The sequence below is a fragment of the Varanus komodoensis genome, unplaced genomic scaffold, assembly GCF_004798865.1.
Source record: "Varanus komodoensis strain SLA01 unplaced genomic scaffold, ASM479886v1 scaffold3, whole genome shotgun sequence".
NCBI classification, from domain to species: Eukaryota; Metazoa; Chordata; class Lepidosauria; order Squamata; family Varanidae; genus Varanus; species Varanus komodoensis.
In genome coordinates, this window is record NW_025335761.1 from 59,066,421 (window position 1) to 59,079,697 (window position 13,277).

Here is a 13,277-nt window from a genome sequence, read left to right on the forward strand (position 1 = left end):
GCCGCCGGCCCGCCGAGGGAGCGGCGCCGGCGGCGAGGGCGAGGGCGAGCGCGAGGGCCGGGCGGGCGCGCAGGCGCAATCCCCTCGGAGGCTGCAGCTCCCGAGCGGCGAGCGCGGCGGTGCCACAGTCGGGGCGTCAGCGGCCGCCGGAGCGCTTCTACCATGAACTGCCTCGGACGCCTTCCCACAGCGACTCCCGCACGGCGCTGGGCTCAAGAGACCTTCGGGGACCCTCCCCGCCGCTCCCGCCGCTGCCCGCCCTTGGCTCCAGAGCCCGGCTCTGCAGGCGCAGGATGCCGGGGGGCAAGCGAGGGCTGGTGGCACCGCAGAACACGTTCCTGGAGAACATCGTCCGGCGCTCGAGCGGTAAGCCCGCCTCTGCCCCTCCGCCTCGCCTCGCCGCGCTCGCCGCGCTCGCCTCGCCGCTCCTCTCCCTCTCCTTCCCCCGCCGCGCTTGTGGCCGCGGTGGGGGAGGGTGCCGGAGACGGGCTGCGAAGGGTTAAGCGGCCCCGAAGTTCGCCCGGGAGCCCCACCCCCCTGAATTTGGGTATGTGGCAAAGCTGAGAAAAGTGGCACTTTCTGGAGGGTTGGAGAAGTTTCTTTGACTGGTTTCTTTGCAGCCTGGATGGGCGATTCCACTCACTCATTCATCATCCGTTTTTATTCTATTCCCCCCGCCCCCCAAGCAGCTCATACGGCCATCCTCCTAGCTATTTTAGCTTCACAACAACCCTGTGAGGTAGGGTAGGCTGCATGCCAGTGGCTGGCTGTAAGTCACCCAGAGAGCTTCTAAATGAGGACTAGAACCCTGATCCGGAGTCCCAGTCCAAGCCTCCTAAGAATTACACCTTCTCGGCCACTGGCATCAACATCACCAGCACTACTGTTGCCTTTTTATTATTCGTATTTTGCTCATCAGTGCCGTTGTTTGGACCTTAACACACAGGATGATTTCGAGTTGCACTAGGAAAAGAAAAGGGAGTTCTGCTCCCTTCCCCATCTTACAATCTAAAAAAAGAAAATAAGGTGAGAAAGGAAGATCAAGTCAGGTGGCACCACTGTACTTGTTTGGGGGTGGGGGATTAAGGGCAAAAGGGACTGCAAAAGAACTAAGACCGTGCCCTCTTTAATGTCTCTTTGGGGTACAGTAACGCTGCTTCAGAAGTACCTGTGTTTTGCGAGTTTCTGCCAGTGGTCCTTGAAATTTCCCCTCTTAACAGAACAAGTGGAAGGGAATGGATCTGTTTCTTCCAGCAGTAAAGGCAGATGAATAATACAAACCGGTGCACGTCATTTCTAGAGTAAGTCCCTGAATTTCAGTGGGATTCCCTCCCAGGTAAAAGTGAGTAGGACTGGAGCCCAGAAAATTGCCCAGAAAAAATTGCCCAGAAAAAACAGCCTCTCCCCTCCGTCCTTCCAGCCAGAGGCCTGAAGAAGCCTCAGGGTCCTTCCATGTCCCCGTGAAAACTGTTGAGCAGGAGAGATCTTTATTTTCCCTGGCAGCTCCGTTCACTTTTCTCCTTGCATTTCCTGCAAAGATGTGGTGCGGTTATTGCTCGCTTTTTTAATTCAGTGACTGAAAGTAAGGGTTTTACCTCTCACCCTCAAGCAGACTGATTAATCGAGAGCAGTTCTGTGAGTGTCAACAAGTGATTGTAATAAGATTAATATTAAAGCACGCAGTTCCCCAGTCAGAAGAATTCACATGGACTGTAAAATCTATTGTGGAATAAGACAGACAGGCAAACAGAAAGAATCCTAACTGAAACAGTCGTTTCATTTATCAAGCTCTTTAAAGTAAGTTTTCACGGTCTCCCTCTCTCTCAATCTTTCTCTCTCTCTCGAAAGCGGTTTATTTTGCACTGTCCTTAGAACACGTGCATATTGACAACTGCCTTTCACTGCAGGTAAACTGTCTTTGCAAATTTGGACATTCTTTTTGCACACTGTGTGTGTTTTTTAGGAGTCAATTTGATACCAAAGTGATTTTTATCTCACGCCTCGATTTTATCTGTGTTCTTGGAATAAGTGGTACCCATAGCACCGATGTAATAATTTATTAATTGACACTCATTATTCTTGGTTGATCAGTTGATCTGCCACATTGGTACAGCCCATCCTTTCCCCCCGAAGTTGAGGACAATGTACGGGCACTGGGGAAGTGGGGGTCATCACGCTTTATCACAGCGAGAGGATGGGAAGGCCAAGAGTACCAGGACTAGCTCACGGCAAGTCGAAACTGAGCGAGCACTTGGACTCAAGCTGGCCCAGGTCACATGCAAAGTGCCATTCATTAGTACATTGATGAAGTACATCCGCAAGTACGTCTGTTTTCTCTTTGCTTTTCTGTTGGCAATGCCTTCAGATGATGTATGTCTAGAAAACGAAGAGCGATAGAAAGTATTTGGGCACAGCAAAGAGGTGAGGGGCAGTTCTGCTACCCCACAGTTCTTCTGTTAGGGGAATTTTGGCCAGCATGTTGCTGTAATCCCCGCGTCACCCCAGTGCCTCTGGAAGTTTCCCCCCTCCTGTTTCGCATGTGATATTTATTTATTTTATTTATTTAAAACATTTTTTTGCCACCCCCATCGCAACAAAGCCTCGGGGCGGCTTACAACAGGAACAAAATTATACAATAAAAATATTAAAACCTAGTGCATCTCGGCTTAAAAAAAATTAAAATCCTACAAATAACCAATAAATTTGTCCCACTGTTTGGCTAAAGTGACAGAGAAATACACAGATCATCTCACAAGCCGAACTAAGCAAAAGGGATGATGGAGAGATCCCAGCCCAGGGTTCCTCGCATGGATTTATGAAGAGATGGTTCATAATGCCGTACCTTCTTCTCCCTGCCCTCCCAGACTTCCTTGTGCAGGCGTTCATGCTAACACACAACTCTAAAATGTATTTATTTATAGCATTTCTAGGCTACCTTGCTGCCAGACGACACCCAAGGCAGTTTGCAAACCATTCAACACAAAACAATAAACATGCATGCTGTAATAAATTCTGGTTTGATAAAGTCAGGCAGCGCAAATCTTATGGGACTGGGGGAGGGAGAGGCCAAATGCCACTGAATGTGAGACGAACTGTCAAAGCCGCAAACCAGCTGGGCTTATGCTGTCAGGGTAGAATGGAGGTGTGTGTGCGTGCGTTGTGTGTGTGCGTGCGTGCTCTTCTTTCCCCCTGTTTTTTCAGTGCCCCCCTGCTTTCCTTCTTGTGGATTGCAGGGCAGATGTACTTTGCTCCATATTCCAGGGGATTGTTGGGGCAGCTGGGATGGGGACTTTGGCTCTACCTCCTTTCCTTCCCCTCTGCCATTAGGGGGCCAACACTGGATGGGCCCTGCTTGTGCAGGGCAATGGCCACAGCCCTTTCTGCACCACCTGGGAGAGGGCCTTTAAGGAGGGGTCTCCCTCTTTGCCCAAGGGGAAGATCTACAAAATCTCATGGGACGTTCTCACTAGGGATTACAGGATCACTCAGTTAACAAGGATGAATCAAATTGACAAGGGAGAAATCCATTAGGAGACGGCAGCCCTTCCGGCTTGGCAGACAGAAGCAGCATGTCTCTGAATACGGGATAGCAAGGGCCAACAAAGCAAATGTCAAAGGAAATGCTGTTGTTGGATAAAAGGGGTCCTGCTTGTGAAAAGCTGAAACATTTTAGAAAGGACAGTGGGCGAGTGAGAAACAGATAGATCCAAGATGTCAAAACATGCCAGTTCGGCAGGAACACTGACCTGAGAACTGACGAGTCTGATGCTTAACAAGGTGCCTCAAAGCTCCACAAGGCCCTGTTCTAACATTGACAGATGCTAGATACTTCAATATGCTCAGCACTTGTTCTTGGCTACTTTGTCAGATGGGCCTTTTTAGAGGATGGGCTTCCGGGGAGCCATGAAAGTCACAGGACCTGGGCTGGCTCCATGCCCTGCTTCAGGTGCAACCCTAGACATGTTTAGGAGCAAAGCAACCTGTAAGACCTGACATTCCCCAGCCGGCAAGAACTGCACCACGCTTTTCTGCCTCAATATGCATAGCACTGCATCCTTCTTATTTACGCAACTTAATTTTAGAAGACGCATACCTGGCTTGATCTCCGTGGTGTGGATCGGCACAGGCAGCCAGTGGACGGTGTACGAGGAAGACGTGGGCGACGGTCACTCAGGTGTGCACTAACAGTGCGATTCCAAACCAGCCTGTGCAAAGTTGGGCCACTCTGTCCCTTGTTCTCCTGTCTTAACCTCCGGCAGGTTAATGTATGGGAGCCGTGACAAAGTCCCACACCCTAACAAATAGCCCCGTTAGCCACAGGTTTGCTTGGGCCTTTCGAACCCTCAGTTTAAATGCCTCATCGCATTCTCAGTGGCTGACTTTGGCAGCTCCGGCTGGCCCTCTTGTCCAGTCGTCACTGGTCCCAGTCCCCACGGTGTCCCCAGGTAAGCTGGCGCTTGCCTTCCACCCTTGCTCAGTGGAAGAGGGGCTGCAAATGATCCCAGGATCTGTCCCGGCCTCTTCACCTGAAAAGGGGCTCAGTAGGGGACAAGAGGGAGGTCTTCCCCTGGGCGAGAGCTGCCAATCAGGGCAAGCAAATGCTAGCCTAGCCCAGCTTTCTAGGGTGAATTGATATCTCTAATGGGAGAAGAACATGCTGCTATTTATGTGTTCCCTGTCCCAGCATCCACTGGCTGGCTTGCTGTGGTGGCATGGGAAATGCAAAGATGTGCTAACTTCCAAGAGCAGTAGTCCGTTTTGGCAACGGTGGCTATCACTTCCCCCACTCTGCTATCTTTGAGAAATAAGCAGAAAAGCAGTTTGAACGAGCAAATCTTTCCGGAGGCCTGAGCTGGGGGTCATTTCTTAACTTCAGACCTGCCTGCCCACCCACCAGCCAGTTCGTACGGGGCAAGGCGAGCTACGTACAGGGGCTGGGAAGAGGGGAACGGTCAAGAAGGCAAGCAGAGAGGGCTCACGGTGGCAGAGAGCCCAATAAACCGAGAGGCAAAGGACGGTGTAACCAAAGCTGAGATGCCTCCTCATGCCGTAGTCAGTCTGGAGTTGACCTACTTTTCACTTACTTATTTTGAGTCTTTCTTCATTGCTGCAATACAGAACAGGGCAAAAGAAAAGGACAGATCCACTGAAAATGTGGAAGATGAATTCTAATATGATTTTCAGGTGGAAAAATCAGCTGATGTCACAATTCAGGGCGCACCAAGATCTTGCTGCACAGAAAAAGCTGCAATTTGCAAATGATCCCAGGCCCCTCTTGGCCAGCTTTTCTTTCTGGGCATTTCTTCATGGACTCTGATTTGAGCTTCCACCTTTTCTCTCTCCTTTAATGGGGGATTTATGCTAACACACCTGTGCACTCGTTCTCTGGAGACACCTTGCTCATTTTCTTCAGCTAAGTAGTTTTTGCAGAAGCCTAAACCATCTCACAAGGATCTGATATCCTTGACCCTTTCCCACACACAACCCACTGGACTGAGTTTGTCCGATCCGCCTTCTTGACTGCTGGCCATGCTGGCTGAAGTTGTAGTGAATGGAAGTCCAAAGCAACTGGAGACCAGCAGGCCAGGGGGTGCTGTGTTAGACCGTGGCAGTAGCACAGGGGTGCAGTGCTATACAATCAGGACTCTCTTTGGATGGGGACTGGGATCCGTGTGGAATTCCAGGATGAACTCGTAAGCATTAGACCAAGAGAGCAAGCAGAAGATGGTTGGGCTTCAATCCAATGTCATGCTAGTGGAAATCAGCTTATGGAGCTTCCCCCTCCCTTCCTCTGCAGCCCTCGGCAGATTTTGAGGGGGCGAGGGATGTAGGAGTTGGGTAAGGGTGTCGTTCAGCAGTTGGAGCAACACCATTGCATTCTGCCCTTGGATGAAAGGAGCTCATTTCCCCATGAGCTGAGCTTTCCCCAACCTGGAGCCTGCCAGATGCTTTGGCCTGCAGCCTCAGCAGACTCTCTCAGCATTTTAAGACAAAGAAGCATGGGAAAGCTTCTTCTTGACACGTTTGGAGGAAGATAAGCGGCCCCCGATGAAGAGAAGCCCCGACTGAAATATGCTGGGGGCAATTTATTTATTTATGTATTTATTCGATTTATATCCTGCCTTTTCCCCCAAAGGGCTCAAGGCAGCTTACATCATTCTTCTCCTCCATCTTATCCCCACAACAACAACCCTGTGAGGTAGGCTGGGCTGAGAGTCTGGGACTGGCCCAAAGCCAACCAGTTGGCTCCATGGCTGAGCGGAGACTCGAACCCAGATCGCCTGAGTCCCAGTCCCATGCTCTTAACCACCACACCACACTGGCTCTCAATTAAAGTTTTCTTTTGGATACCCGAGAATATTTCCTCTGCTGTTTTGGGCCACAGTATATTATGTCCATTCTGCAGATGGGTCAGTTGAGGTGGAGGAAAGGAGCAGTTTGCCTAAGGCCCCCCGTGAGTTTGGGGCAAAGGCAAGATGGGGGCAGTTCCGTGATTCACTGTTCCCAGCTTAATTAGTCATCCTTTTCTTATGGGTGCCTTTTCTTGCCTTCATTGATGCAAACATGCAAATATCATTTCCCCGGGGGATCTACCTGCAGACCCCTTGACCTCCTACCACACTTCACCCTCTCAGCACTTTGGGACTTTGTGCATTGGCCGTAAAGCCAGCTGGGGCCTGTTCCTGGCCCTGCGAAGGCCGTTCCACGTGATCGAGCGGTCCCTGGCCTTTACCACCTTGTGAGAAAGGGAGTGGACGACCGAATGCACCTCCAGTCCCAAAGCCTCGGGAAATCAGGGAAGAGGCGCAGTTGGAACCTTCCTTCCTGCTTTTCTGTGTGTTGGGAGGCAAACGCCAAAAGGGAGCTGTGTTGGGCTCGTGTAGCAACGCTTCTGAACAGTCTGTTCGTAGCCGAGCCATTTATACTGGCCTGGCCCTTCCTAGGTCAGAGCCCAAGTGTTTGATGGCATGGCCTTTGATGCACTGAAGAGGGGGCCTCATGAGACGTTTGGCAGCCACCGGAGGCCGTTTGCGGGTTATGTGCGAGGCGGGTTTGCTTGTTGATGCTTCTGATGAGGAAGTCTTTGGTTGCGCCCCGGCTGGGTCCTTGTGACCCACACCCTGCACAGGTCTGTGCCAGTGATCTATATTGTGCTATTGCTGGCTGGGTGTAGCGCTCCTCCTGTCTTGCCGGTATATATTCAGGGTGCGATCACAGTGGAATACCATGAGAGAATCCTCTTCGGCATTTTCCAGAAGTCTGCCTGTTTCTTTCTTCATTGATCCTGTGAAGGTCTGGCACTGTCACGTAATGCCACCTTCTCAACATGGTGCCCTCTAGCTGGGTTAGAAAGGTTTCTGGAGTTGGCCGTACTTAAGGTAGACCCATTGAAATAAATGGGTCCGTGGCCATACTGGCTGGGAAGGATGCAGCCCCTGGGCTGTGTTACAAGCCAGTCCTATCTAGAGTAGGCCCACAGAAATGAGCAGGGCTTCGCTTACTGATGACCAGCTTAAGCTCCATTCAGTTGTTGCTCTCCAGCCGTGTTGGGCTACAGCTTCTGTCATTCGGCTTGGCCAACGGCTGGAAATGACGACAGTTGCTGTTTGTCAACCTGGAGGCCACCCGGTTGGGCAAGGGTGCTGTAACATCAGGAGCGTGAGCTGAGGACTTTCCAGTTCAGCTGTCTCCTTGGCCACCAGCTCCTTCGGAGGCCTTGGCTTAGATTCAGTCCCTTCCTCCACAGCGGAAGGGCTCGTATGCTGCCAGATCTTAGAGGTTAGGGAGAAGATTACTGAGGAGCTGGGGAGGTTTCCACATCATTTTACAGGTCATGCAATCTCCTGGCATGCAGAACAGGGTTGGGCCTGGAGGCCTGGATCTTTGAACGTGACGCGCAGAGCAGAAGAAGCAGTTCAGCTTTATGACGGACAAAAGAAAGGCTTTCTTCACACACAAAAATGCATCGTTAGTTGAGTGACTTTGGGCCACCAGCTCAGGCAGGTGTAAAAGGGGATTAGAAGAACTTGATGGCGAATGGGCCCCCCCATGGCTGTTAAGGATAGGAGAGCTGACCATTTCTGAGTTCACCTACTGGGAAGCTTGTTTTGGCTCATCCCAACTTTAATGTTCAGCCTGTGTTTTGGCTCATTCAGATTTAAAAAGCATGCAGTTGGAATGAGAAACCTGCACATTTTCATGCATATTTTTCAAAAGAGTGCATTTCCCCCATTGATGAAAGCATGAAAATGCCTATTCTGGGGCAGAAGGTATTTCAAAAAGACAACCTTCTTAATTCAAAAAAAGATCCCCCGTTTTTCTGAAGCAATCACAAATGTGGGAATGTGCACACATTTCTTGCAAGGAAGAAAGAATGAAAGGAAGGACGGATGGACGGATGGAAGGGCAGGGCAAAAGAACAGGACAGACAGAACAGAGCAGGCCTGCCCACTTCCATTTGGGATTGCGAACAGATTGTGAACAGAACAGAAAAAGCCATTCTTGTGCCTCCCGAACAGCCGCTGGCCATGACGGCTGTTTGGGACCACCTTGTTCAGAGGTTGCAGTGAGTGTTGCTAGTTGGGCAGCTCGGCAAGGTAGTGCTGAAGAGCAGGGATGGTGCCTGAGAAGGCATAATGTTGACACGTGAGATTTGATTCAGGTTTTGGAAGGCTGTTTGATTGATTCCGGAAGTGAGCTACGTGTGGCTGGCATCCGCTGATACGAAGGAGAGCCTCTGCCAGTGCTCATGCAACCGCGTTTGACCGGGTGAACACAGTCCAGGACTGACTGGGCAGGCTTGCCTTCCAAGGACACCTATTTGCTATTCCCTGTTTCTGCCATGAGTAAGAAGCTCCCAGAGAACCAAGAAATTTCCAGAAAGCCCATCACTTTCCAGAACACAGGTGCATAAACTTAGTGATTTCTGCAGTCTGCCTTCAGAAATGCTTTTTTAATTTGCAGTTGTGTTCATGTGTTTTAAAAAGGGAAACAACCCTTTGGCACTGCAGAGCTCCTAGAATCTTAGAGCTGGAAAGGACTTGGAGACATCTAATCCCATCCCCTGCTCCTGCAGGAACTTTGCATCCCGTCTTTTCAAATGCCTGCATGTGAACAGATTCATAAGCTTTTGTAGGCAAAAATTCATCTGCTGCATTTTTTATAAGGAAGTTAAGTTCCATTTCCAAGTTCCACTTTGAGCAAACTTGTTTCCTTTCAGGGAGTGGGCATTGGTTTAGTACCTTAGCCTTTGACATACCCAGAATGCTTTGCTCTTTTTAATTTTTTCTGCCTAGCAGTTTTGAATGAGTAGGATTCATTTTCTTATGTTGGTTCTTAATTCACATCCTGGGCCACCATTTACAACTGCTAAAAGTAATCAGAAGCACTTCATCTGAGTTCAACAGGGATGACTCGTAAGTTCACATAATGTCAAAGGCCAGTTGCATCAAATCAAGGGAGATCACAACCCTCTACCAAGAGCACTGGAAAATGCAAAACCAAATGACAAAATAACCACCTTAAAGCAAGTGGCATCATGCATCATGTGTCTTGCATCATGCAACTTGTGTGATGCAATACGGCACTTGCGGTTCCCCTGCTGCTAATGCAAAGGACTTTGCTTGATGCTTGTCTTAGTACTACAATCAAATGTTGATTTTCTGATGACTAGAGCCTAAGTCGAATCGAAGAGGGAGATAAAGGAACCTCCCTGAAAAGGCCCTTTAATATCTAGCTTTCCTATAAATAGAATAATCAAAGAGGTTTTCAAAAAATGCCCCATACCATCCCAGTTTTGCAAGCACGAAACTATGAATCCAGTGTTCTGCAATGGCCGTTAAAGAGGCATTTGCTGGAGCCTGAGAGAAGCAAGCCCTGAGAGAAGCAAGGTCCCACCCTGGCATCCACCACCCTGGGTGGCTCACACCTGCCCCATCTTCCTACCCCTTGGAAAAACAAAAGCACCACCACTCTGGGGAAATAGAATGGGCAGCTCCCAGATACGGCCGTGCAGAATGGCTGCTGTTGCTGCTTGGCAGACTGCAGGAGGTCTGTCGAAGTAGTGGGGGTGGGCTCTCGAGGGATATTTGCCAAGCCCCCCATGGCCGAAGCCTACAGCCAGCCCTAGGAAAGACTGCAATGGAAACTTGAAAGCCAGTCCCCCTCTTTCTGTCCTACTCCTCTTCTTGATCATCCCAGAGTGCAGGACAAGGAATGAAAGGCTCGTTAGAGGCATCCAGATTCCAGCTAGATAGCAGGAAAAGCTTCCTGGCTGTTTGAGCAGTACGACAGTGGAGCCAATCACCTTGGGAGGTGGTGGAGTTTTCCACACTGGAGGCCTTCAAGGTGCAGCTGGACAGCCACCTGAAAGGGGTGGTTTAGCTGGGAGTCCTGCACCGAGCAGGGAGTCGGACCCTTTGCTGGCCTCTTCCAGTTCTATGGTTCTATGATCCTGCGATATTCTGTCAGACTCCGAGCAAGCATGAAGGGATTGGGAAGTGCAGGCAGGAGAAGGTTTCATGCTTTTCCTCCAGGGGGGTCTCGGCAGGCATTAAAATAGGTCCAGCGCTTGCCTGAATCTTCTTGCTGAGCACATCTCTTTGCCCACCCTTTTCTGTCATTGAATGACTATTGTTTATTTTGATGGAGGAATAACAGCAGCAGCAGCAGCAGCAGCAACAATGGTGTTCACTCTGATGGGGATATAAACACTAGACAAGCTGCACCGCTTGAGTGAGGCAAAATCAGGCCCCGAAACCTGGCAGACCCGCTGAACCGGCTCAAAACAGGCAGACCTTGGATGGCAGTGTTAGATATATTTATTTTTTCATTTGCTTAATTTTTATACTGCCCAATAGATGAGGCTCTCTGGGCAGTTAAGAAAAAGTTACAAATTAAACAAATGTTTAAAAGTTACACACATTAATATAAAGGAATTGAAAAGCAAATAAAACCATAACCACAACTGCAATTGCTATGAAGCAACATAGAAGCGTGGCAGCGGTACTGAATAAAATGGAATATATGAAACAAAGCTAATCTGCTAAAATACTGGGAAAATGAAAATAATAGAAAAGCTGCTCATCCCCAGATTGCATAGCACATCTGGATCAAGGCCTGCTTGGCATTTCACCGTGTTTCCCCGAAAATAAGACCGGGTCTTATATTAATTTTTGCTGCAAAAGACACGCTAGGGCTTATTTTCAGGTCTTATTTTGTAATGTACAAAAATCTACATTTATTCATGTACAAAAATCAACATTTATTCAAATACAGTCATGCCATCTTCTTCTGGAACATCGTCATAACTCTACAAACCCCAAATTGTGTTGCAACGGACGTACTAAATGCGTCCGTCTGGCCGATGATCTTAACTGGGGCTTCTTTTTGGGGTAGGGCTTATATTACGAGCATCCTGAAAAATCATGCTAGGGCTTATTTTCTGGTGAGGTCCTATGTTCAGGGAAACGGGGTATAAGGAATGAGCACAGAGGCCATCTTCTAAGCTCCCGTTCTTCTTCTCCTTGCTCCCCATCCCAAATGCTATTTTATTGCAATGTTAACAAAATGAAGGCAACAGAAAGAAGGATGAGCATAATAAGAAATCAAGGTCACTAGAGAAATGAAGGCATTTACTCACAATCATTGTTAACCCATAACCAAGATGCTTCTTGAACATCTGTGGTAAAGTAGGCGGAGGAAGTACTTGGCATCTGATGAAAAAAACGCAAGCAGGATCCATACAGTACGTGCAAGGTACATGTACGTTGTGTATGTTGTCTTGGGTATATGTATGTATTTGGGCACAATCCTAAGCCTGTTTAGACAGAAAAAGAGGTTCACGGCCCACAGATAAAAGGAAGGCCTTCTTTACACCATGTGTAGTTCGACTATGGAATTTGCTGTGAGGGGAAGTGGTGACGGCCGTCGATCCAGATGGCCTTAAAAAGGGGACTGGACAGATTGATGAGCGGGGAGGCTCTCCGTGGCTCCGTGGCCTTGCTGGCCGTGTGCTCCCTCCTTCACCAGAGGCGGCCTGCCTGCACACCCCCATTGCTGAGGAGCCTGGGCAGGAGGAGGCCTTGCACCCATCCTGCTGGGGGATCCTGCGGGCAGCTGGTTGGCCATCGTGTGGGCAGAATGCTGGGCTGGATGGGCCTTGGGTCTGATCCAGCAGGGCTTGTCTTATGTTCTTATGCCCATATTCCTAGAGACAGAAACAGAGAACCACAGTTCCCAGTATGTGCTTATGCTTGTTCAGACAGAAAAAAGGGCCATGCCAGGAGCTGTTGGCATTTCTTTCTGTCTAAACAGGCGTTTGATCGTGCTCTCAGTCAGAAGAAATTGCATCAACTGTACTTGGTTGGAATATGATCATAAATTTGAAGAGCTGCATCACAGGAAATGAATGGAAACTGTGGTGTCATAACAACTTTTAAAAAATTGTAATTCCTTGTTTTCTCCACTTTTCATAGAATCGTAGAATAATAGAGTTTGAAGGGGCCATGAAGGCCTTTGAGTCCAACCCCCTGCTGTTGCAGGACACCAATTTACACCATCCCATTTCAGTAGGTTTATATGAAGGTATAGTCTCCCAACAGTTATCAACTCTTATCAAATTCGTAGATGACACTAAAACTGGAGCAGTGGCCACAACTGAGGAGGAGGTACTCCAGATCCAAAAGGATCTGAACAGACTATGGAAGTGGGCAGGAGACAACAGGATGGCGTTCAATGTGGATAATGCAAGGTCTTGCACTTGGGGCACAGGAATAGGTGTCATAAGTACAGGTTAGGTGACAAGTGGCTGGAGAGCAGCACTTGTGAAAGGGACCTTGGGGTGCTGGTTGACTGCAGGCTAAACATGAGTCAGCAGTGTGACGCGGTGGTCAAGAGGGCGAACGCCAACCTTGATTGCATAGCCAGAAGTGTGGCTTCTAGATCAAGAGAGGTGTTACTGCCACTCTATATGACTCTGGTGTGCGCGCAACTGGAGTATTGTGCTCAGTTTTGGGCCCCTCATTACAGGAAGGATATAGCCAGGTTAGAGTCAGTGCAGCGTAGGGCCACAAGGTTTGTGGCCGGTTTGCAGGGGATGGGGTTTGAGGCGAGACTGAGGGAACTGGGTCTCTTCAGCCTGGAGAAGAGGAGACTCAGAGGGGATCTGCTGGCGACATGCAGGTATGTGAGGGGATGTCACATGGAGATGGGTGGAGACCTGTTCTCCCCTGCAGAGGAAGGCAGAACGTGCTCCGTTGGAGCACGTTCTGCCTTCC

General features: G+C 49.3%; 1 protein-coding gene across 1 annotated transcript in view; it reads left to right on the forward strand.

Moving 5' to 3' along the window:
* Positions 1–293: 293 nt before the first annotated feature.
* Positions 294–13,277, forward strand: part of KCNH5 (potassium voltage-gated channel subfamily H member 5) — a 200,413-nt gene continuing 187,429 nt past the window's right edge. Inside the window, exon 1 of the mRNA XM_044436976.1 lies at positions 294–366. Coding sequence (XP_044292911.1) covers positions 294–366 — 73 coding nt within the window. The remainder of the gene's footprint in view (positions 367–13,277) is intronic.